The 25,726-nt window shown below is 46.9% G+C and overlaps 2 protein-coding genes across 2 annotated transcripts in view; one reads left to right on the plus strand and one right to left on the minus strand.

Moving 5' to 3' along the window:
- The window catches only part of LOC142590421 (ribosome biogenesis regulatory protein homolog), a 37,388-nt gene extending 26,278 nt beyond the window's left edge, over positions 1–11,110 (minus strand). The window contains exons 1-6 of the mRNA XM_075702517.1: positions 10,933–11,110; positions 7,658–7,733; positions 6,980–7,018; positions 6,580–6,618; positions 3,702–3,803; positions 1,287–1,368 (exon numbers count right to left, since the gene is read on the minus strand). Coding sequence (XP_075558632.1) covers positions 1,287–1,368; positions 3,702–3,803; positions 6,580–6,618; positions 6,980–7,018; positions 7,658–7,733; positions 10,933–11,084 — 490 coding nt within the window. The 5' untranslated portion in view covers positions 11,085–11,110. The remainder of the gene's footprint in view (positions 1–1,286; positions 1,369–3,701; positions 3,804–6,579; positions 6,619–6,979; positions 7,019–7,657; positions 7,734–10,932) is intronic.
- A 415-nt stretch (positions 11,111–11,525) lies between these two features.
- The window catches only part of LOC142590420 (uncharacterized), a 184,607-nt gene continuing 170,406 nt past the window's right edge, over positions 11,526–25,726 (plus strand). The window contains exon 1 of the mRNA XM_075702516.1: positions 11,526–12,265. Within this exon, the coding sequence (XP_075558631.1) occupies positions 12,213–12,265 (53 nt within the window). The 5' untranslated portion in view covers positions 11,526–12,212. The remainder of the gene's footprint in view (positions 12,266–25,726) is intronic.

Below are 25,726 nucleotides of genomic sequence, written 5' to 3' on the forward strand. Positions count from 1 at the left end.
TTACAGGTAATATTGTTTACTGTTATGCTTCAGTGTATTTAAGATATTGTAATGTGATGCCATGGGAGCGTTTCGCATTCAAACAATGTGTATTGTCACGATGCTGTGAAGTGCGATCTTGATTGTGTGATGCCGGCAGTTCATGCTGTGTCGTGAAAGTTCAGCTTGAAACTTTCTGTCTATAAACGAGCTTAACCCGTTCTGTTCTGCAAACGCACAGACGAAGTTGGTAGGCACGCTCGCCGCTTTCGAAGTCCTCAGTTTAGCCCCCGAGTGCGATCACGGGCCCCATCACCTATGAGCGGCACACTTCCTGCAATGGTTTGATGTCTACCACTGAGCATACCTTAGCTGTTCGGCCTAACCAGTGCTACTTTGATGGGCGTCGGCCACAAAAGTTACGGTTTAGTGTCTCATCAATGCAAATCTATTCACAGCGGCCGTACGGCTCCCCGGAAGTCGAAAGACCATCTCGCCAGTGAAAGTGAGAGTACAGGATACAACTTGAATGGCACTATCTTCATGGCCGCCATGATCAATGCTATTGCGTGTGGATATGTTTGAAAAATCTAGCCTTACACCTTACAGCACCTGAAACTTCAGTTGCTGTTATACACTGGTTAAGTAGAGAAAGTGGTGGTGCCGAAATCAGTAGACAACTGTAAACGACTTCGTCTTTGCCTTGTCTTGGCTATTAGCCATGCAATGTGACTCATATCATATTTTTGTGCACATAACCCGCACCAAAGATTTTAAAACTTCAACAGAAAAATTGGTGTGCAGGTAACTTATAATCGAATTTTGCCTTGAGGTGTGGAGCCACAGCAGCGAGAATTTTTGCCTCGGGGTGTAGTTTACCAGCAGCATGGCACACGTTAAGCCATGCTATCAGCGTAACCAAAGAAGTGGGGAACAGAGCCGCTGCCCGAACGTACGATGTGGATGGTTCATGCATCCATGAGCAGAGAATGTTTTTACAAAAATTTGATTGTTGCATATGGCTATTGCTGCAAATTATAAGCACGGATTTTTTGTTTTTTTCTTTTTCTCTCCAAGATGGTGTTATTGGGGATGCAGTCTACAGGCAGAGGTGGGTTACTATGCGGGAAAATACACATATCTGATGGTTTCGAATACTTCAAATACTGAAATTGAAGCCGTATCGGATACAGAATATTCGCACAAGCCTACTTTTCGCTCTATGTCCTCGTCCCAAGGTGCGCTGCTTCGTTCTGAATCAAGCATAAACAGCTAGCCCAACATTTGACATTACTCTGACCACCTACCTTTGTTTTCGGGAACTTCGATGAGCCAGTTCTTCTCCTTCTCAACCTTGACTCGCTTGTAGCCATACCGAGGCCGCCAGTCCTGCGAGTAAAAGAATTGAGGCGTTATTTAACCGCTCAAGAAAACATGCTTAAATGTTGAACTTTTCCATGGTGCACACTATCTGCTAGTCCAAACTGTACATTTATTTCTTCAAGACTGCACGTGTGGCCTTTTACCACGTAATCATGGTTACCGTGTAACCTGTTACAATGCTAAATCACACAGTGAAATTGACTGTACCACAATATCCTGTATAGCCGTACCATAATATGAAAGCATATATTGAGGCTGCAAAATATAAACAGATGTCAATATACAATTGAAAGCACATGGCTTTCAATCGAATAAGACCAAAAACCACTTAATGCCTCGGAAGGTCAATTTCTTTCACCAGGTGCAAACCCCCGAGTCAAATTCTTTTATGGCAGATTTAAAATCTTCAGGCTGAACTACTTCAGAAAAAATATTGGGCAATTTTTTTTAGTCACCATAAAGTGACAAAAAAATGTAATCCGTAGGTAAACATGCGTTGTTTACTCATGAATACAAATGGGCTTCCATAAATACTTATAGTAAGAATAAAAAATGTATACATTGAAATAGATATACTCTGATTCGGCACTTGGGTAGCAGTCCACATCAGAGGAATCACCACTCGACTCGCTTGCAGCAGAGCAACCAGCGCGCTTGCCTATAGCGTAATTGGACTGTGTACGTGAGTGCACACAAAAAAACTCAGTGGTTGCGCAACCATAAGAAACAAATTAACGAATCAAAAACTTGCAGTAATCTTTCTTTTCGGTGCCAAAGAGGGGCAATCAGTTTTCGCGAGCCGAGTCTCCACAAAAAAAAAACCAGACATGGCAGCATTGTTTCCATATGGTGGCATTGTTAGTATATACCAGTGCCTGCCTGTGAACAGAGGTAATCGCATCCCTGTGAGCAATACAAGAGCAAGCATCTAGAGGCGACCCTTTGAGAGATTAGAAACCAGATAGGCAGCAGTTTTTAAGATACAACAAATGGAAACAGCCCACAAGATGAAACCGAAACTACCATACCTACTCGCATAATGATCACACTTTTTTGTCAAACAAATTGCCGCAAATTAAGCGGTGCAATCATTACGCACATTAAATTTCGCGCGAAAAGAAAAAAATTTTTCTCATCCCACATTTGCTGTGGAATGACAACAGGTCAACGAACATGGCAGCTGGCGGAGCAAGCCGAATGTGACATTTTTTCCCCTTCTCGTGAGTACATTACGTACAAGCATTGAAACAGTTTCTTCCATATCAGTAATGAATAATATCGTTAATATCAGCAAGTTTACGGCAACAACATAGCCATGTCCACTTTGAGGGGACAGAAACAGAGATGGGCGTGCTTAGCTGCCAGTGACAGAAACACATGGCGGGTATGCTGCGGAAACTGCGGCATTTGTCTTCATCACTGTCCTAATACGGCACCTTTCCACTAAGGGTGGGTGCACATCTTAGCTACGTTACAAGCGTCGGCGTTTGAATAGAAGTGCGTTTTTCACAGAAGTGTGGAAAGCGATGAAAGGAATAAAATGGGGCATCTGCATAAGAATGTTTGGTGCATGCAGACCGTTTGGTATGTCTTGAAGAGTCGTTCGCGTAGCATTCGACAGCATTCGACAGATGGCAAGCCCGTTCATCATTAGCTAGTCTTGCCTAGCTAAACTAGGCAAGTTCGGGGTGACAGATGGCAAGCCCGTTCATCATTAGCTAGTCTTGCCTAGCTAAACTAGGCAAGTTCGGGGTGTGATCATTACACGGGAAAGAAAAAAAATCGAATTTTGAGAACATAATTCAGGGGTGCGATCATTATGCGAGTGCAATCATTATGCAAGTAAATACGGTAACCACCACGCACCCTTGCGCAAGCAGTCACTGAAACGCCAGCGTAAAGAAGGTGTAAACTGAAAACCAAGAGACAAATCATTTTTTCTTTCCATACAAGGCAGCAGCACTTGGTGGGCAACAAAGAGCTGAAAAATTGTTGCGTTTTGGCAAAAAATTGGTGTCGTCGATACATGGCATTGACTATTTGGGACTTTTTTGCCGTGCGGTACATTTACGCTATTCATCCTCAAAAGGTTAAACCTCCTAAATAAATCCTTTGGTACTTCCATGTAATAAGAGAAGTACATTTGATGCGAAAAATCCAAACAAACTCTCATATGAAAGGCTTTATGGCCTATGTCCTGCATAGAGGCTGTTTTCATCAAACTGACTCAACCAAAACTGACAGTCACATGACAACATGTAACGAGGGCCCACTGGCTTTTACTGTGAGCGGTCCCTATGCGAGTGCTTGCTTCATCCTACAAAAGCAACCGGCCTCACCTTGATGGTCTCATCCCAGACAAGCTTCTCACGCTTGCGAGACTTGATGCCTTTCTGTTTGGCAAACTCGGACCACCTCGTCGTAGGCTTGGGCTTGGGTACCTGCACAGAAGATCACACGCTTGAATAATGTTGCCAACAGATTTTCCAGCCCTGAGAGGGGCCGCAAAAATGTCCTTATGATCGGGCACTCTAAGAAACAAATTTCAGAAGAAATATCTACCTTGCTTTTCTTTTTTACAATGCCTAACCATATTGAAAATTAACTTATAGGTATTTGCTCAGTAATATGATTCAATTAAAAAGTACCTCGTTGAAATTTCGTGAAGGTCAATACCACAGAGGCGTTTTGTATTCACCCAGTGAGTGGACGGATGGGTGTTGGATGCTGTTGTGATGTTGACAGTTTCTGCTGTTTTGCTCTAATTCAGATTGAGCTGCCTGCCTACGCACAAGCTCATCCTGTTTTATTGCCAGCACACAAATAACTAGATGCCTGCCACTACAACAAACAACAGTGAATATTAGCCATGGTTACACCATCCATGCCATTAGGCCCAACCTGCTCTGTTTCAGCCCCTTCAGGCACCAAATAATCTTGTCCATTGAAAATTTAGTTTTATTACATTTATTGCGCATTTAGAATCATAAAAAACAGTAAATATGCAGAACTAAATAAGAATTTTCAATTCCTGAGTGAATTTTCTCAAGTTTACAGAATCTAGACTTCATGCAAGATCTCTTTACAGAATGTCAGTTATGAGAGCATCATCCAGGCTAACATAATATGCTGTAAAAAACTACAAATGAAGTGAAACCACTATATGAAGATGAACTGACACCTAGGGTCAACATCCAGCTGTCTACCTTCCAACTCATTTTACTAAAAGATCTTACACTCATCATTCAAACTTTCAGCACGGAGCGAATCAGAAATGCTTTGGGATGTTTGTGACATAGATTAAATATCATAATTTTTAATCAGTGCTTTTGATTTTTATTCACTATCTTTGTGTGCACAATCATGCAGATAGCGTCTGAAATGAGTTAACTGTCAAGTGCCGGCAGCAGAAGTTAGTTTGGTGGAGTTCACGTAAATTTATTCACAGCCGCTGCACAGCATTCAAAAAGCGCGCGGGCTACAACCTGAATGACACTTAACTTTGTTCACAGCTGCCATTTCTGCAATGTCACACATGCCGATCACGTCTAAAAAGATAAAGCGAAACACACATATGATGTCTGAAATTTTGCTAACCATTTTATGTTGGAGCTATGGAGAACTTGCTGGTGTCGCATGGAAGTCAGAATAGCCAAACAGATTTGAAAAAGTCAGGTGTGTGAGGAAACCATTGGCAACTGTACAAGCTTGAGTACCTGAGTTCTACCTTTAACCCACCCTTGTACCTACAACTTTGTGCTCGGCACCACAAGCGCAAAAGAAGAAAGGGGGTTAACCGAGGGGCCCGAAATTTTTTAGTCATATCATAAGAAGCCAACAAATGCTGGCACCAAGGACGACATAGGGGGAATTACTTGTGCTTAATAAATGAAATAAAGAAACAATAAATTAATGGAAATGAAAGTGGAGGAACAAACAATTCGCCGCAGGTGGGGAACGATCCCACAACCTCCACATAAAATTGACAAGCACAATATACATGCACCATGTGTACGAACACCTGCAGCGTCTGAAGGGGATAAAATGGGTAATTTTATAGCAGCAGCACATATCAGCATGTCGCAAACTCCTATGTATAACGATCCAGAGAGTCAGTCCTTGACAGAGGGTGAATGATCTGCAAAACTCGCACAGCTGCACTCACTCCAGTGCACAAATCCAAAGTTTCCCTAGTCCAATACAAACACCATTAGAGGCTATCACATCATGAGACTGTTACAATGTAGCAGAAGTAAAAAGACACACTGAGCAATCAGTCCCTCATATACTGCTTACTTAAACCTGACATAATCCCAGTGACACAATAACTTTCTGTAGTCACTTGTTATTGTGAACTGGTCTTTTACAGACTTGAAAAACTAATTGTTTGGTGGAAAACTGACTGCTAGTTAGTCTTGCATTATAACTATGGTAGCTTAGTACAAAGTAATGGATGAGCACCTGTCCTTGTCTTTTTTGTTGTTTCTTGTGTCCGTCCATACTTCGTGCTAGGCTACTACAGTTATGAATTGCATGATAGGCTGTACTGGTACACAGTCACAGCAGCACCTCCATGTATGTGAACCAAGTCCATTCTTCCAGTTCAGAAAAGAATGTCTTCTATTTGCCTAAACATACAGATATCGCCCAGTGAACCGTTACCTTCGCTTTTCGCCTTGCATTTCAATGTCATTTCATGGTATTTGAAATGCCCTACACATTCATTTTCACCGCTGGTGACGATTCTGGACAGCAGATCTCCCACAATGTATACATCTGCTCGAAAAGTGGTGCCAACAAAATGGTTAAACGCTTGATGCATACAACCACTAGCTTTGTGTTGCACCAGTATTCTTTATCTTGTTGTTTCTGGTTTCCTAAGGAAAATGATGAAAGCCAACGTCAACAAGGATGGACACAGGGTTTGAGGAGGACAGTGTGACATTGTGAGATGCTGGATCAATGGCCGATCATTGTGACAATTCTGAAATGCCCTCCAACACATGTATCCCGGAACATCTACTAATGACAAACCCATCGGACAGAGAGCTACAGGAGTAGTGATGCGATAACCGATACTACGCACATGGCTTTCACAGATGTGAAGGCATGATAACACAGATGCAGAAGCAAGGAAACCATCACAAGTGAGGGCCATGCGGTACACTGTACTATATTAGCAGCAAGCAGAGGATGTGAAGAAACACCAGGGCTTACCGGTTTCTCCCGGGGTAACCTTGTGGTCCCCTCAGGCAGCTGCAAAGGTATCAAACGTGTGAGGTGATGGTCACATCTCACAGAGCGAGTTAATGTATCATGACATTACAATGCATCCTCTTCCCCAGTACCGAAACAAGATTGTAGAACTTGTTTAATAAATAAATAATTAAAGTAAATTATTTGGAGCACTTTGATGCTTGACAATATCTTTTTTCAAATGTTTAAAGGGCTCTGACCTCCATATAAAATTCTTTTGAATTTACAATTTGAAAATGTCATATCAACACTCCTTTATGAGAAACACACACTCTATAAATGTTCAAGTTAATGCAGATTGACTCAAATCATTTGACTGCACGGAAGCACAGATTTAATATGAACATTCCTCTCATATTACCATGGCGACGACGACGTCCTCTTTCCGCTCTGTGGGCAACTGAAAGAAAAATGAAAGCAATTAATTTGAGCTATGAGGAATGTTAGCACTGTTGTGGTGCATGCAACTTTGTACTACAAATTATTAGCATCAGCTAAGCCTTAACATGACAGAGCAGATGACAGCACAGATGAGTAGGTGGTACTTGCTGGACTTTAATCAATATGATAATTTTTTCCCATTTGTGAACTTCCTCTGCCTTGAATTGATACGATTCATGGACGCTGTCTAAAGAGTTCATAACTGATTGCTCTGTTAGTACTTACATTTAGTTCTCTCGTTTCCCGGTCCTACTGTACACACAAGGCCAAGCAACCTGCTTCTACACTCAATCAACTTAGTCAACCTATCATTTCCTCAAGACAACTTCTGTGCTTGATGAGATGCCCTCCCCCATCTTGCCCCCATAAAAATGCTTTTGAACTTTTTCGCAGAATCTGGATTGCACCATTTCAACTAGCACTTTGCAGCCAAGAGACAAGGGCCGCGCAGTATGTAATTCAGTGTAAATGAATGCACAATAAAATTTTGCAATACCGCTAGTGGCAGCAGGTCCAGTACAAAGTTCTTACCACACAATGTTGAGAAGCATGGCGTTTTGTTAGTAAAATGAAGCCTCTCTGTCCTTGTTGCCCATACCTGAAAGAGTCTGTTGATGAGAAGCTGTGTGTCATCTCTGGCAAGTTCCTTGAGGTACCCCTCTCGAGACTGTGACCTGTAAAAGAGGATGATTAATGGGTTTTAATGGCACAAGAGCCAGTTCTAGTCATGTAAAAAAAAAAGAAGCGGAAGGGGGCAGAAAAATTTATAGCATAAGGCTCATTCAATTAAAGGGACACTGAAGCATCTTCTCTTGAAGATGTGAAACATGCTGGAATGTGTGTAATGCCTTTTATAAAATATATTCCCGAAGAAATTTTTGATGAGGACCTAATATGAACAGAGGTATTATGGGCAAAATGTTTAGTTTCTTCCTTCCCCCACAGTAGAACATTTCCTCATATTTGGGCAGGTGCTGACACTAATGTCCTGCCTATCGCTGACAATTTTCCCTTGCTCCTTCTTTCTGTAGTGTTCTTTTTATAACCCTTCGAGGATAGCGGCTAACAAAGGTGCTCAAGGTTGACAAAGGAGCAGTGACAGGATGGGGCGGTGCTTGCTTACTTTCTAGGAAAATAGGGAACAGTGTGCACACACATCCTAAATGGTTGGTGTCTATAAGGCAGCACATTTCATCAAACGGCATGGTTGATGTTCGCCTAACATGGAAGACAAGCAGGGGTTTGGAAAGCTGCAGGAAAGAGCAAGCAATTTTATCATGGGAGATTGGATATCTCCTGTGGATTTTGATTTCCTGTAGATTGTATATGTCCTGCTGCATGCAGCGGAATGTCATTTGGTTCACATGTTCACAGCAGAATTTTAAACAGATCGGGAACATTTTCTTACCAAAAAATGCTTCAACGTTTCTCTAGAGGGACAGTAGAAAGCAACAACCAATAGGGACAAATTAGCAACAAAGAAGATGCATGTTTTGTTGAAAACTGCACCATTGAAAATGCTATGCAGATTACACTTTGGCTTTTGAAGATCTAGATAGTTTTTGTACATTCTAACAGCCTTAGTTATTGTCTGTATTGTGTCCACTGTACATTGGTGTAATATTTCGTAGAGCAATTGTCACCCGCCGCACTGGCATAGTGGCTTACGTTTCGCTGCTAAGCCCGTGGGCACAATATCCAATCCTGGCCGCTTTTTGATGGGAGCAATATGCAAAAGGGCCTGTGCACCATACATTGGGTGCGCATAAAGAACCCCAGGGGGTCACAATTATTCCAGAGTTCTCCAGTATATCCGCCGTGGTTGCTTAGTGGCTATGGTGTTGGGCTGCTGAGCACGAGGTCGTGGGATCGAATCCTGGCCGCAGCAGCCGCATTTCGATGGGGGCGAAATGCGAAAACACCCGAGTACTTAGATTTAGGTGCACGTTAAAGAACCCCAGGTGGTCAAATTTTCCGGAGTCCTCCACTACGGCGTGCCTCATATTCAGAAAGTGGTTTTGGCACGTTAAACCCCATAATGTAATTGTTTTTTTTAGTTCTCCAGTATGGAGTGCCTCGTAATCATATTGTGGTTTGAGCACGTAGAATTTAATTTATAACAATTGCTACCCCATCATCTGTCATGCCCGAACACGGTGAGGGGGAGAATAACAAAGGAAGCAACTGACATAAGAAGCTGCGAAACAATTTCAAATAAGCGAAATACGCAGCTTCTCAAGTCTGTGTTGCAGCACAGGCTGCCAAGACAAATCATGATGGAGATGGAAATGGAAATTTTTCTTCACTGCCACTGAAATGAAAAGGCACAGAAGATTTGTGAACCATCTTTACCATGATGAAATGCAACAACCGCCGCAAAAAATATTTTTAGAAACTGAAATAAGAAAGGTCAGCAAAGAAAACTGCACTATGTGCTTGAAACCAGCATGCTGTGTGTACTTGTGCTGTGTGCCAGAAGGTTCCGGTACAATCTCAAAGGCCACCATATGTGCTGTCATCTTTTATTTCATCGAAAGTTATTGGTAGGGCATGAGCACGTGTAATTATAAGGAATTAATAACGAAACTTCCTTCCTTCGCTGTCTCATGGTGCCTGCTATTGTGGTTTCTCCTCAAATTTTGTTGAGTTTGCTCTTACACCATGGGGAAAGAAGCTTTGAAAATAACACGGAGACAACAGGGAGAGAGAGAGAGAACGACAGAGAAAAAATAGACACACAGAGTTAAAGTACCACCGGTCATTAGCACAATAATAAAACAAATGTAAAGCTTCGAAGAACACAAATCCCCAATAGATTCAAGAAAACTCATCGTTGTATGAGCTAACGTTTTTTGGGTGGCCGTTAAGCACTGTGTGCTGAATGTGAGATATGCACAAACACACATAGGGAAAAGTGGACTGACAAGACGTGTATGTATTCGTGCTTATCGTAAACTTAGCAACGTTCCACAAACTGTCACAAGAAACATATTTAAATACTGAATGTTTCCTTGAATGACCTTCACTTTTACTTTTTCGACATGGCTACTAGCTAGTTATTTCGCTGCCTTGGTCACGTGTCCAAATGCTACGGGCTGGTTCCTATGGAAAAAAAAAAAAAGAAGAAAATGCGGTGAATGTCGACGAGTACTAGCGGTAACCTGACATGATTCAGACTGGTACGTCAGACGCCCTGAACTTTGGACTGCCTGAAAACAAGAAAAGGTCGCTACACGAAGAACTGCAAAGATGATCGTCATGCTGCGGCTGCAACCACGTCATTTATGAGCTCGCACATAAAAAAAAAAAAAGAAACAGGAAACAAAAAAAATATCAAACAAGAAATAGGAGAAAGAAGCGTCTATGCTAGAAGTTCTTGGCATCTGTATGACCGTAAACTTATTTTCGGTCAAGGATGACAGTCGCTGCAGCACTCTCACGTGAGGCTGTTGTCTCAACAAGGGCTCTCACGGCTGCGGTTTGTCGTGCCAACTCTTGACACTACGCGTACGCTCGTGCAAATTACAAACACCAAAAAAGAAACAAGAACTTAAGCGAACGACAAAGACGCAAACACGAGATCGAGAAAACCACAAGTCCCACGCACGAGACTTCACGTGACTCAGTTTCAGTTCCCGCATGCGTCAAACACGCAGTTGTGTCGACATTACGATCACCGACCCAAAACACCACAGCTGCTGTCATGTGAAAGTGGACGCACAACAGTGAGCTGCGAATGATAGAGGACCGTATGCAGCGCACACCACAATAATAATCGAAGCATTTTCTTTCAAGAAATCGTGCATCGTGGCCACATCCAACGGAGATGATGGCTGACACGTGCTGTTTATACATTGCCCACGGGCGCCTTACTTGAGTTTGGCGATATCCAACGGATTGGGGTCTGTAGCTAGGAGGTTCCCGAGGTCGAACTCGAGATCCAAGTCCTTTACAACATCCACGGGCTTGTAGGAGGCCTCTTTTTCGGCAGCCTCCAGCAAAATTTGCTGCGCCAAGGCGGCCATGTTGGGAAAGGATAGTGTCGTTGCCCTTGCGGCTAGTTGCCCCTACATGTGAAAGCATGTGAGAGCATTCGGAAGCAAAATCTTAAAACCTGAGGGCTGACTTAGACGTTAAATTTTTTTGGTCAAGACTTACGAGTACAATGATTGGGTGTGTTTACAGGTTTACAGTTTACTTTTAATCAAACAAAAATTTGTATAACATTTGACAAATAGTGTAAAAAGCTACGATTTATGATAAATAATAGTAATTAGTTAAGCGTATTTACTTTTTATTGAATAATTAGACGCTGCACTATGTCCTAGAAATAGTTGTGGTAAAGCTAATGTTTCGAACATAAAAGCAGTTCTCCCTACGACCGCTAGGACACTGCAAGACGCCTGCGATGAGCAGACTTCGCTACCAGCGCCAGCGCACTCCTCGCCTCCCCTAAAGTTTCAACAAAGGGGCCCTCGATTGGCTACATGTTTTTACATCGGCCAATCACGGCTGCGTTTACGGCGAGCAGTGCGACCGAGACGCCGTCGTCGCTTTCCCCCGCTTTCTCCTGTCGCCGCTGGCGCGCACGGCTTGCAAGCGAAGGAAGCGAGCCCCGAGTAGCTTGCTTGTGATGGTGTGGCTCTTCGCGGCAATCTCTTCGTGACATGAATAGTAGCGGCTGCTGCTGCCGTTGTTGTGGTCGTTCGTCGTCTTCGTCGGTCCCCGTGTCGGATCTACTAACCGCGACTGTTGTGCTGCCGCTGCATCGTCCGTGCGCGCCGTGGTGATATATTCCGTGAGCCCGGCGACGACCGCTGCTGTGGCGTTGTTTCTCGTGGCGTGGTGGTGACGAGGTTTCTTTTGCTTCTTCGTCTGGTGATGGTGCGGTGAACAGACAACACTGCGACGAAGACGCGCGTTTGTGCTACCCCCCATCCCCTTCCCTGCTTACTCTCCGCTTATTTTCTCCCGAGCTTTTTCTTTTCCTTTTTAATTTGCTCCCCGTTCCGTCCCTCAGCTGTCCGTGGCGGTTTCAAAAAGATTCCAACCCCGCCTGGTGCGCGTATGTGTGTGTGAGCGAGCACGCCTAGGTTTCCGACCCCGACTACTGCTTCACTCCGGGCTCCAAGCGCCGGCCTGGCGTCGTCACCATGAAGAAGCAAATCCTACGAGTCAAGCAACTAGCTGACCAGACACTTCTTGGGTAAGTCCACTACCACGGCATTTTTTTTAAATGTTACCAACAATATCCGCCGTTATGGAAACCGCGCCTGGCCTGTTGTTTTCCTAGCCGACCTCAAATATGACAGAAAGTGAGTCTTCCTCACTCGAATCGTATATCGCGTCGTCGGTTGTTTGGGCGTGCTCGTCTTTTCCCCTTCTCTCTATCTCTATTGTTTTTTTCTTCACGTTCTTCTTTCGGTCTTGTTTATGGTTTCCGTCTTGGTCGTCCGGCCTGCTTGGATAGCGAACGCGCTCATGTGATTCATCGCCCTCTTGGCGACCGACGCAGCGAAAAATTCGAGACGCCCCATCGGCACTGCTATTTTTTTTTTTTTTTATGTCGTTTCAGCAGTCATCCGATGTCGGGTATCTAGCGACGATGACGCCGGTATCTTTTTGGCGGTGAAGTCCGGCGAGCGACTATGTTCCGCCTTCCCTTGCACTTTGATAAAAAGCTACGGCTGGGTCGCGCGTCTAAGCTGCAATTACCGTTCCCAGCCATAAATAACCGCCAGGTTACTTCTTTGTTTTTATGTACTGCGCTGAGTGCTTCCGGCGTATTGGCCGCGTCGTTCAAAGTTGCATTTGCTGGCACGCGGTGTGTTTCCGGCATGAAGAAGGACAACTTGGTTAAAACACGTTGGCGGGCTAGTTCATTAGAATCCATGACAGAGTGTATAAGCGCGACTGAACAAGGACGTAGAAAGAAACAGATACACAGAGACAGTGCTTCACTTTCAAATACAGATTTTATTTTCGCACGCATCGATGTATATGTACCGTACGAGCGAAAACAAACGTGACAGGAAAAAAAAAAAAAACATCCAGTGTTTCATATCGATGAACCGTACACGTGTGCAAGGCATGGTGAAAACACATACTGCAATGGTTGCAAAGCGGAGGAACCGTGTCTCCTTTTCAGATATCGACACTGATGGCTTGCTCACGCACATTTCCTGTAATTTTGCAATTTCGTAGGCTTCCACGCAGCGAAGGAAACAAGGGAGATTGTGGAAGCTTGGAAGATTGTGGAAGCTTGTGGAAAAGGAGATATATGGTTCCTCCGTTTATCTTTGTAACCATTGCAGTATGTGTTTTCACCATGCCTTGCACATGTGTACGGTTCATCAATATGCACCACTGAATGTGTTTTTTCTTTTTTTTGTGTGTCAAGTTTGTTTCCGCTCGTACGGTACATACACATCGATGCGTGCGAAAATAAAATCTGTAGTTTGAGAGTGAAACGCTGTCTCTGTGTATCTATTTCTTTCTACGTCCTCGTTCACTCTATCATAGAAGGACTACGTCCGGCACCGGAAACCGTGCGAGCCGTCTGTCTCGATATCTGAGCGTCGAGCTGTCTGAAAGGCCTCGTGTTCAGATGCGTATTTTCGATGTCATTGCACTTCGCTGACCGCATGCGCTCGGTACTTTAAACCGATCAGCTGACCTCGCGCGGGGTAATGATGAAATAATAAATAAAAGGGCGTCGGCAAGCTGGCTAGATTTCTAAAAGGCATTTCAAGCTAGCAAAAGTAATCTCCCCGGGCTTGTCCTTCATGTTAGCCGACTCCGCCTCGTTTTCCCGTCTGCCTCTTTGCTCATGCCGGCCTTAATTGTCTTGTTCAGCCCCTCTCGACTGAACGCTGTTATCTCCAGGTCGTTTTCTCAGAAGGACAGATAAAATCAAATTACGATATCGTTATGGGAGACCGTCACGTCAGTGTTTGCTGCTTATAGCTGGCGGTGCGAGGAGCAGTAATTTTGACACCTTGATGACCGTCCAACGGTAGGGCAGGAACAGCGTGCTTTTGTTACCTTTATTATTAGTTTTTTTCGCACGTATACGGATGCAGATAAAGCCGGCACATGTGAATGACACCCGATGATGGCTTTGCGTTGCACAGAAGGCCTTCGACACGCCGTCTGACTCATAGGTGCGTCGACTTGTTTGCCGTCTGCGGCGTGAAATAAACCGCGCGATGTTATTTCTGTTCACTGACGTCAGCTAGCGCTTATTGGAGGTCTTGTCGTCAGCTGCGTAAAAAACGTGTAACAGCTGAGCTCCGAAATGTGGCGGCGCTGAGTCTTCCCGATGGGCCTGTGGCTTTCGACATGGAAAAGCAAATAAGGAAAGGAAGGTTCTAATCTGCACGCATCATAAGCGTTCAGCACAACCCCTCATAAAAAAGAAAAGAAAAACCACTGAAACGTCGCTTGGGTGAGGGGTGGGGAAACATTAATATGGAAAACATGAGAAGGAAAGGAAAAGAAAATAAAGGCAGCTCCTCCCGAGACCTCTTTAAACCTTCTTTTAAATCTCCTTGATAACCGAGAAAGTTCCATTTCGTACATACCTGAAGGCGAATGTTTGCGCAACCACTTGTCAGGGGCTTACGCCATGCTGTCTGTGCAAGCTTTTGAGAAAAGTCGGGAACTTTGAGAAGGTTCGATGCAGCGTCGGCGTATCGACCCTGCCACGCGATGTCACCACCTTTATTGCTGTGGTTGCGCCGACAAAAACGATTTTCGCAACAACTCCAGTGCGGCTTCGTACGTTTAAACTGTGGCATTCGACGGAACAGTGGTATTTTTTTAGCTTCGTATGGGGGGGGGGGGGGGGGGATACCAGTCGTTTATAAGACCTACGCTGTAATAGTGGTCGAATGTGAAGTTTTTCGAATGTGAATAGTTAATATTGAATCGAATGACGAATAGTCAGACGGATAAATTTACAGCCAGAATATTTGGTATAATTAGATATCATGCATCTACTGCTAGCTGACCGGTTAAAAAAAAGGTGGCTAACTATAATGGACAAATTATCACTTTAGAACATAAGGTCACCAACTGTCATGAGAAAAAACTGCATCAAGAACTTTCAAAAGATATTATAGCCTGGTTCCAAACAAGCTCTCCAAGAAAGAAGACTCGCTGCTGTATGACTGGCTTTCGAAAAGGTCGGAATGGGTAAAAGAAAAAGAGATAGAAAAAAAAAGAAGCTTCTAAAGGACTTGTGTGCCGCAGCCACATGTTAGAGGCCTTGTACAAAGGAAACCATCACTGTTTGTACCGTAAACGATACAACTGATACATAGCTAGACTGTCAAAAACGCCGAATGACAGTCTGCAAGCAAAAATCGCAGCTTGTCATGTAGTGTTCCGCCGCGAAACTGAAAACAAAGCTTACATTACCCATTTTGTTTCCGCAATGACTCGACAGTGTTTGTCTTAGTCACAGTTGTGATAATTAGCGGTACCGTGTTTAGCAGACAGAAAACAGTAACCAGGCCTAAACAACTGGTTGCGAAAGGATTGGTTAGTTTCGAACATTCGGAAATACCGAATAGTGCCTTTTCGAATAGGAATCGAATAGTAAACACTTAACTATTCGTATTGGAGGCTTCAAATATTCGCCCATCACTACTGTTTACTAATTTCCGCTACGTAGGAGATCAAATGTTTATGGACGCCGTACGCATTAACAGGTTCGTGTCGTCCTAAATCACGAAAAACTTCGCGTCCTTCACAAGAGGGGGTGATATAGTAAAGGGACACTAAAGGCAAATATTAAGTCACGCCAGAGTGATAGATTAGTGTTCGATAGTACTCGAGAACGTCTAAGCGGACAGATCTTTAGTAATCGAGAAATTCAGGTAAATGCAGGACACGATTGGAAAGTCCCCCCGGGGCATTCAGGTATTAACCCGATGACGAGGGCATTCGTCAATTTAATTCTCTCATTAGTACTCCGTCATTCGTAAAAAAAAAAAAAAAAAAAAATGAGTTGTTGCATTATAAGACATCAGAAAATGCAACTTTTTGCAGTTCTGTTCGATTTTTATTAAAGAATGATTCATTGGCAGTAGGGCGTCTAGGTAAGGGTTATTCGTAGTTCGCTTGGGGAGTGCGCGACCCTGCGTGTAAGTTTGCTTCTGTTAGGCATGTTTCACCTACTAGTCCAGCAATAACTGTACACTTGTAGGAACACCGTGGTTCTTGCGTGAACGGTTATCGTGAGACGTGAGTGAGTGTCGACGTGCGGTTTCACTTGCCGAGGCTTTCAACTTTCGTTCTATTTTTTTTTTCGCTGAACGGCAGCCCTTCATTGACTGACGTTCCTCCATTACGCATATATTACAAGCTCGCTTAGTATAAGCTATGCGGCTGTCTCGACGCCGTGTCATTGACCGAGCTGCGTCAAGACGGAATTATTAATGGCGACATTGTCCTAGTATCGCATGGTGTGTACGTTGTCGACGCAAGAGGGCCAAGACCTCTCGCTCGCCTCCTCGACCTCTGCGAAGATGCGTGCACTGTGTATCCTCGGGTGCGCTTGCTTATCGCATCCCGCCGTCTCTACGGGCGGTTAGGAAACTAGTCGTGGGAGAAAGGAAACGCACCTGCGCTAGAAAAACAAATTAAAAAATACGCGTGTGTCGACGGGGTCGAGCACGTGAATTATACTATCCTTGCGCTAGTGTGAGAACGAACGCACCAAAGGTCCCTTCGATTCGGTTGTACTTCCTGAACTATACCTAATGACAACTGAGCACAGCTCAGTTTCGAAGATCTGCAGGCCTTCGTGAAATGTTCTGAATAGTTTTGCTGTGTATGTGTGCGACTGGGGCTGGAATGAGATGAAGGTGGGGGGGGGAGTTGCATCTGACGAGGAGGAGGAGGAGGCTCGCGTGCGTCTGCTGTTTCCGTTGTCAGTTTGTGTATACCGTAATTTTCGCCCGAAACCTGGAGCAGCATGCCAAGCGATGAGTCAGATGAATGTCGTCTGCTTCTCGTTAAAGTCAGCATCTCTTTCTGTGAGGGACAAGCTCCTCCCACGGAACCGTATTACTTCCACCATGTGCGCCTCCGGGCTCCAAAACGGTTCCCAGAAGACTGCGTTGTGGAATGTTCACCTCGGCGGTGACGTCACCGCCGAGGTGAATGCTATTGGTGCAGTGTAATCCGACACGAATTCAATTAGCCGCTGCACTGTTAGGTTGTTCGCCGACCTATGGTTCACTGTGCGGTGCTATTCTCTATTCGATTCACCGTGCAGCATGTGCCGTCATCTGCACCTGTCTATTCGTTTCGCCCAGTACATAATTCGTGCGCAGGTTGGCAGCATTCATCCTGCGCTCGCATAAGAGGCATGGTGCAGGCGCCGTGCAGGAGAGGAGGTACTGGATTAGTTATGCGTGATCACTTAACTGCAGCTTACATTGTGCATATCCACTCGGATCCACTTTGATTGGTTTACTGTTAGATTAGCGTTAGTATTAACGTTATCAGGGGGTTTAGCCACACGTTTCGTACAAAAAGTTATTGTTCTTTACATATTTGTGATGTTCGGAAACGTGTCTGCTTCACGCAAAGGGAAAGCGGTCGGAATGTTCTTGGTCTGTTTCTATTTCCCCGCACGATTTCCTTTAGATCGCTGTCATCCCCGCACAATCGCTTGCGGCATCTTGGAGCTACGAGGCAACAGCGACGTGTCAAAGGAGATATTTACCTCCAGCAAAGGATATTACGCCTTATCCTGTTCGGAATATAGGGTCCCAGAGCGACATTGTGGAGTGTAGAACATCCTATGTCTAGTATATGTCAAAGGTTTTTACAGAAACAAAAGTTTAAAGTGAAGTAACTGCCCCCTATGTATAATTGGGCTGCCAATAATTTAATTTTTTACAGCTATTTCCTTGTGAGTGCCTGCGTTGCAGTTATTCAGTCATACTTGGCGTCGTTCAACTTGTCCAGAAGGTGGCATGTATAAGCTACAGACTTTCGTTTCTGTATTGTACCTCACACAAAGTTTTACTAATCGCTGCCCTTAGCTTACCGTTGGCCTTTGCACACCATCGTGCTGCCAAACGCGCTCGTTCGACGCGCCAAAAGGAGCGTGCGAGACACGTTCACTGCTAGCAGATTTGTCACAATGCCGCGCATTCGCGATTGTGGCTCGAAAGCTCACACACATTCACATTCCAAGGCAACGGCACTCGAGACGTATAAAAACGTATTATAATCCGCATGGGGTGAGGTCACGCAGCCGGACGTCTACGCCGTGCGCTGGTTAAGCCAAGCAGCCAGCCGGAGCCAATTAATTCGTCTGGCGGTCGTCTGCGCCTGCATGGCCTCGCCGTCTGCACTGTACATTCTTCGGGCCTGGAAGCACAGCGCGGTTAATATCGCAGTGCTCAGCTATGGGATAATTAAGGTCGGACGCTCGACGGCAGTGGACGAGGTAACGGCAGTCACGACGCTTTGGCGGCACAAAAGGGGCCCGTTAATCTCCCTTCTTTTGCAGGTTTCGAGATGCACGATTCGTAATGGTGTATACTTGGCCCAGATGCTCTTTTCGCCGCCACAACGGTTAGCGAACGGCGGCAGCCAGCAGCAAGCAAAACCTATCTCCCTTACGCTTCTTCTAGCCGGAAACAAGCGAAAGTTCATTCCGGGAGGGGGGGGGGGTAGAAAGAATAATAAACAGCAACTTGGTTTCCGGTTGTCGCTTTCTTCTCGCTTTCGCTCGACAAAACGTTGGTTGGGCGCCGTCAGCTTTTCCCGTTTTTTATTTCCTCTCGAAGACGCGGCAAACTCCAGGCGTCGCTGAAAGCATTAGCGATGAGTGGAGGAATCTCGCGTCTTCGACTCCCCCCCTCTCCTTTTCTCGTCTCCGTTCCGCTTTCGTTGCCGAAAAGTGTGAGCGCCGTTCTCGAAGATCGTGACTGCCCGGGCCGGTGTAGCGGAAGAGTGTTTGCCGTCTCGCTTTGACCCGTCCATTTCGTTTTCCAGCTTTGTACATGGGAGGATGATCGTCCTCTGACGATGGATTCTGCGTTAGAAACGGAAGCCGTGCTCCCTCCAAGTTCGAAAAAGTCGCATATGTATGAGTGGACGTTTGAGCTTTAACGATCGTGGGATAGCGTAGTATTCTTTCTCAGCTCTAGTTGTTATCGGTTCTTGTAGTGGCGTTTTTTTTTTTTTTCACGAATTCGCGTCCTGCAAAGTTTATCGACCACCGGCTTGAACCTGTTGTCAGTATGCTTCGAATAGCAGTAGCGGTCGTTTGATACACGTCAGTAGCCGTGATTGGGGTCAGGCAGGTGTCGGTCACTGACTTTGTTCTTGACGGCGACAGCTGCTTAAAACGCCGTGGCAGTGTGCTTCACACCATCATCGCTATAGGGAGTATTCACATGACGTCACGTATGTCATTTCGTTGTCCTATGGACAAGTTCCACCCTGCCGGCTGTATACCAAACGGTGGCCTCGACGACGTCAGCGCGTGCCCCATATATTAAAGCGTGAACACTCAACGGAGCACCAGTGTGCGCTACTTAGAACAAGTCTACTCTGGTGCAAGAATGCGCGACGTTATGTTACAGGCTACGCGTCACTATCACATCGCTGTGGACGCCGAACTAAGAAGCTAAAAAATTGGTGCTAGCACGTTCCGCATTGGTTATAACAAAGCAGGATCGCCAAGCCTAAACTTCCGTTCTCTCGTCGTCGATAGTCGGAAGGCGCTAAGTAAAGGCAGAAGATCTGCGCACGTGTGTTGTCGCTCACTGTTATCCTTATATCACTGTCGTTGTCGACGTGGAGTTGTTCTAATTGTCGACTCAGCTGTCGCAGTATTAGATTGAGTGGCACTTGAGTTGTGTTTTTTTTTTTTTTTTTCGTTAAGATGGTTGTCTGGACTTTTTGTTCGTTTGAACACTTTCTCGTCTTCTCGTTGGGTCGCCGCTGTTTTACGCTTCAGAATTGAACTACTCTGCAACTTGTCTGGCTTGTCCCTTGCTACACGCACTACTGCACGTCACCTATATCCTCTGCAGCGCGGCGTCACTCAGCCGGCGAAGCACTACAAGCGGAAGTGTCGCGCCATTGCTAGCCGCGTTCCGTGCCGAGCCGCTAATCCCCTCCACTTGGCGCCGGGGCTGAATGAAGCTATTAGTGGCCCACAATGGGCGAGCTCTGCACCTTCTTCCGACTCACGCAGCCGGTTGGTTCTTAGTTCAGTCTGACATTGGCACTGTATACCTTTTCCCAGAGTATGAGAGAAATCAACGTTGACGTGTATATGCAAACTGGCGCACGCGAAACTTTTTTTTTGGTCGTCGTTGCGAACTTCCTCAGTGCGATTGATCTGTTTCGTGTTACGTGTTTCCCCAAAACTGCGAAATCTGTCGGGGCAGGCAACGTTGTTCGTGGCGCGAAAGAGCGAGGGCACCGTCCTTCCTCTCCCTCGGCTCCTGGCCTCCGTCCTTCGCATTGATTTTTGCGAATCATACTGGCGCTTGTTCTCGCGCGTACGATGTGGCACTGTGCGTTGCATCCTCGCGTTACCTCGTCTACAGCGCCGTTCCTTGTGTTCTGCCCTAAAGCGGAAACACACAAGTCGGCCGTGCGTCGTCGTCTCGTCACGCTGCAGCCGAACGCGACGCTGGCCACACCGCGTGGTCCCTCTACCGAGTACCGTTGCGTTTCCCGATCGAGGAATCCACTGACGTCATCGAGACGGCCCTATTGTTGTACAGCTGGCTCGGTGAAAATCGCGATCCGCTTGTTTCTAACGTAACAGTTGTAGGCGTGAATATTCCTCCAACGCCATGTCCATACTCCGTGTGCGAAAGATGACATCTTACAAAAGGATGCATAGGTGGTTAGGATAGATAGTTGCTAACGCATATTAATAAAAACTTGGAGCGCTAAAAACACGAAAGGCGTGTACGTGTGGGGTGTTTCTTTTTCTGCGTCTTTCGTGTTTTTAGCGCTCTGAGTTTTTATTAATATAACATCTTAGTCTATAGGAGACAGGGAGAGGAGAAGCTGAGTTGGGAAGATTGCATAATACATATTTTAGGCCAGAGCAGGCCAGGGTAACCAATGGGTGCCAAGACAGCCGAGGATTAGATGGACTGTTCAGTCCATCTAATTGCATCGTTGAGCTTGTGCCGTGTACGGCGGTTCATCGCGGATCTCTGGCTGTCGCTTGCTGTATGTGGAACTAGTTATGCTGTTAGCAATGTTGATGGTATTTGCGTAGTTCAGTCAAAGCTTAAATCACTTGCGTAGATCTTCATTCACCGTCCTCTCGGCAGCGCGCTCTGCCTCTCTTACTTTCGTACTTAGCGTATGCACAGACTGTTTTTGTCATGTTAGTGGTGCCATTTTTAGAACGTTTGTTGTTAGCGTTTCTTGTTTTTTTTTTTTTTTAGGCTAAGTTGGTTGCGTGGACTCCTCTAAATATCTTGTAAGAATGACAACACGCTTCGATAGCACAAGTGCGACGCATTTTTTTCGCCTATTCGCTATACGTGTATATGTACTCGCTGAATGAAACACGTCAGTGTACGGTTGGCTAATGCGCCTATCTTTGTTTCCGCCGTCTCAAGTTCGTGTTACATCGCCGTAATTTTGCCTCTTGCGCGTAGCACTGCCACCTCTAGCGATCACACTGGTAGCGAGCTTGAATTTGAATTTTAAATTCTCCCTTCGCGTTTCATACGGTGAGTGTACGCAGTACGTACGTTCGCTCTCTGTTGTAGCAGACGTGGAATGGGTGGGGCCTTCAACTCGCATTATGCAGTGTGCGTCACCCGGCAGGCGTAATTCGCGTATAGGGCTCGTCGCCGCCTAACTTTTATGTGGAGCACGTCTGCCGCGTCGTCGGCATCGCCGCACTTTTATGCATACGCTCGCGTCATGTCGCGCCCCGACTACCGCGTTCTCAGCGTGTGCGTATACGTGCATAGCAGACGTGCATAGCAGACGAGAATAAACCGATTCGATACGCGTGTGTCGTCCTGTGTGTGTGCGAGCCATAATTCGGGGAGACAGTGTGCACTCTAGAAGCGGCGTCCACGGTCAGGAGAGATAAGTTAACAGGGAGGAGGGTTCATATTGCCAAAACTACAATAAAAAAAAAGAAAAAGCTATGGGTGTTTAACCCCTGCGCACACAGGGTTCAACAAGTTGAATGCCTAGTTAATCAACCGGGAGCTCTCCAAAATAAGCCTTGTCTCACGGCCCACGGACTGTTACGATCGGCCAGCGGGGAAGCGACCTTCCAGCCTCTCCTGCGACGAATCGCTTCGTGAAGCTCACAATACGTCGCCTCGGACAGACCAGCGGTGACGCCGCGGCGAGACACGTTTGACGGCTGCAGGTTTGACGGGTGGCACTTGGTCGTCGACCACGACGCCGAGAGCTGCCATGGAACTCCTGGGGTAGTGCTTTCCACGCCGTTTCGTTGCGGCCGCTGCTAGCCGCCAAATGCGATCGAAAGACAACCCGGTTAGTCGCTGGGCCATACCAGGAGCCAAGGCGCGCAAATGGAGTCAAGCGCGACACCCTTGTCTTGGAGCATCCGCTTCTTTATTTGGGACGGTGAGCCGTGTGCGTCCCGGGGGCTATCGCTCCGATGGCGTTCCGTGAACAAAGGCGCGGGATTGATTGAGCGCGCCCTCGCCCTCAAGGCGACCATGAATGCTCCGATTGGAATGTGGTGTGACCGTGGCCTATGGATATAGGAAGGATAGAGTGGTTAAAAGCGCGCACCTTTGATGTAGCTTCGGTGTGCTCTGGTGTGCTGACGAGCTCAGGCAGAAAGATGTGTGATCTGCTACGAGAACGATGTACCTAAATCCCCTCCGTACACGTTTTCATCGACAAAAGCGGCGTTGACGCGTAGATGGAGGGGCTTTAGATGTACCGTGCTCCGGCGTACGAGTATTGCTCGCTGTTCTGTAATTAAGTATGCCTCTCCTATGCGAATACCCCCCCCCCCCTTCCCTGTTCCGTCAAGTAAGCTCGGACGTGGTAGTGGACCCCGCTAAGCCTTCGTGTGACGCTTCGGTAGCGTAGGTCATCTACTCGTTACGGCACGCACCGGCGGCGTAGGCCAGAGAGCAACCCTCCGGGTGACGCCGGACTCCCGAGGCCAGGAACTCCGAATCCTACAGGAGGCAGCTTCTGATCTAACAATAAAAACGGTTCGTTTCACCGCCCCTTGCCCTCGTTTCGCTTTGCCCGTTGTCATTTCTACGTCGCGAGCTTTGTGATTACGCAGACGCTGCTAAGCGCTGCCTCTCTAATCCGCTCCCCGTTTTTTGTACTTCGCCTACGTGTGTTTCATATTAAGGTCGCCTCTGCACATGTGTCTGTGTGTGTGTCTGCATGCACGGTGTGCATGCATAAACCTCGCAGTATAGCAGGCGTGCGCGGCGACGTCATCCGCCGTTCTGCACTAGTAACTCGTCGGCTCCCGATTGTTTGCGTACGGGTGTGCTCGCGTCAGCTATGTAGACCGCGTCCGCGTCATGTGCGGTACATCCGCCTCTATAGCCACATAGTACTTTCATGAGGCACGCAGCGATGGCTACCGCCGCGTCTCAAGCAACCGTGCCACCACCGCACGTGACAGCGGATAGGTGGGAGAGTTGCGTTGCGTATTATGCATACCGCGGTCCACAGGTGCGCCGCAGTCACCGTTATCACCCCCCCCCCCCCCCTGACAAGTCCCTTCGTCGCTCGAACGGCGTTTCGCTCGAGTCCCGAAAGCTGTGGTCTACGCTGCTGCGTCTAACCGCCATCCCTCCCTGCCTCCGCCCCCCCCCCCCACCCCCGCCTGCTGTGTTTCGCCGTGGAGCCTTATATCGCTCACGTCGCCGTTCCGTGACGTGCCCGCTTGACAGGCGGGGTTGATCGTTCTTGCTGTATTATTATTATTCAGCAGCTGCCTCGCGTCCTTTGCTTGCTGCACGGCTCGTCAGCGACCGGGACACCGCCACTTCCGCCTTCTCGACGGGGACGTCCGCCGTGTACTCGTAGATGCCGCTCTTCATTGTGCCCCCCCCCCCCCCATTTGAAGAATGGCGGCGGCCGCGCCGTCGTCTGTCTGTCCGTCTTACGTAAGAAACGGGACAGACGCTTCGCTGTCGCGTTTCGTCTGTTGCAGGCACGAAAGGAATTCGATTCTCTCCCGCATGCAGAACTCAGAGAGTATCGGGGACGCTTGTCCGGCGTCGTTTGGTCTTGTTGAGGTATCTCTTTAGCGCTGAAAACCACGGACAAAGGTGTATCTTGGAACAGCAAGGCTTCGAGAATCAATAGAAAGGCGCAAAGCGGGGACAGCAACTGAGCAGGCGTTTCAACACATCGCTCGCAAAAAATCGATGCCAGCTGACATACCTCGCTTTGCTGGCTTTCGTTAAGTTATATAGAAACGGTCTAAACATGCAGCGCACAATGATGGGAGAAATGATAATCTTCTGCTTGAAACCTGACATCTTGGAAAGATTGAAAAGAGTCGAAACCTGGGAACATGTTGTATAAGTCCTAGTCATAACGCCGTGCGTGTAACACGCCGGGTATGCTGCGGAAGGTAAAGAGTCACCGCGACGTAAATTTCTAAAGATGTCGGACACGAAAAAGACAGTTGTTTCGGTTAGAAATTTCTTGTCCCGTTTCTCGCCTAGAATAATTGAGAAAAATATTCTTCGTATACTTATATACGTGCCAAAGCCACGATCTGATTATGAGGCACGCCGCAGTGTCGGGACTCCGGATTGGCCGCCTAGGGGTCTTCAACGTGCACCTAACTATATAAGGGCGCGCGATCGAGCGCTTTTGCATTTCGCGCCCGTCGAAACGCGGCCGCCGTGGTCGAACCCGCGACCTAGAGTTGCGTGCAGCAGAGCGAAAAGCCGCTGGGTTAACCGCGGTGACACGGGTGTGCGTCTCGTCTCATCATCACCGTCGAGGCGTTCACGCTTTTTCCGCCGCGCTATAGACGCTGCGCACCCGGCCTTCGAGTTGTAGTCGCCGCGAAAACAAGAGGCCGCAAGCCGTCCCTGACCTCCATCGGATGCCGCGGCGGCCAGCCCGTTGCCTCGGCCGAAGCCTTTATCGCGTTTCGGTATCGGCGCATACGTGTATCGCGCCGTCGCGCGTTAGGCCGTCGCGGCACGTGCTGCTCGCATGCCCACCGTGCCGTGAATCGACGAATCCGGATCTACAGAGCCTCCACGCCGGGTAAACACGCGACCGCGCTTTGCCTGAACACGCGCCTTCCTGCATGAGCGTTCAGACTTGCTTCGGAAAGGGGGCGATCTAATTACAAACTTTTGCGCGAGTGCACCTGAAGTGACGAATGAATGTCCGTTGGGCCGCATTTCTGCCGTCTGCGCCCCAGGTATAGGGAGATGTTATACCTGTGTGGAGGAGATATAGGAATTTCGTTTTTTCTTCTTTTCTCTCTCTCTCTCTCTTTTTGAAGAGGACACGATAGCGACAGAAGCTATTCAAACTGTACGCTGCTTGCGTGGGTCGGCCTGTCACCGTGCGCGTGTTCGTTCCACCGGTGTCTTCGCGCTGTACGATTTCTTTGAGAACGCGTCACCGAATGAGTCGAGGCGACATACACGCTTGTCCT

This window comes from Dermacentor variabilis, chromosome 8, assembly GCF_050947875.1.
Source record: "Dermacentor variabilis isolate Ectoservices chromosome 8, ASM5094787v1, whole genome shotgun sequence".
Lineage (NCBI taxonomy): Eukaryota > Metazoa > Arthropoda > Arachnida > Ixodida > Ixodidae > Dermacentor > Dermacentor variabilis.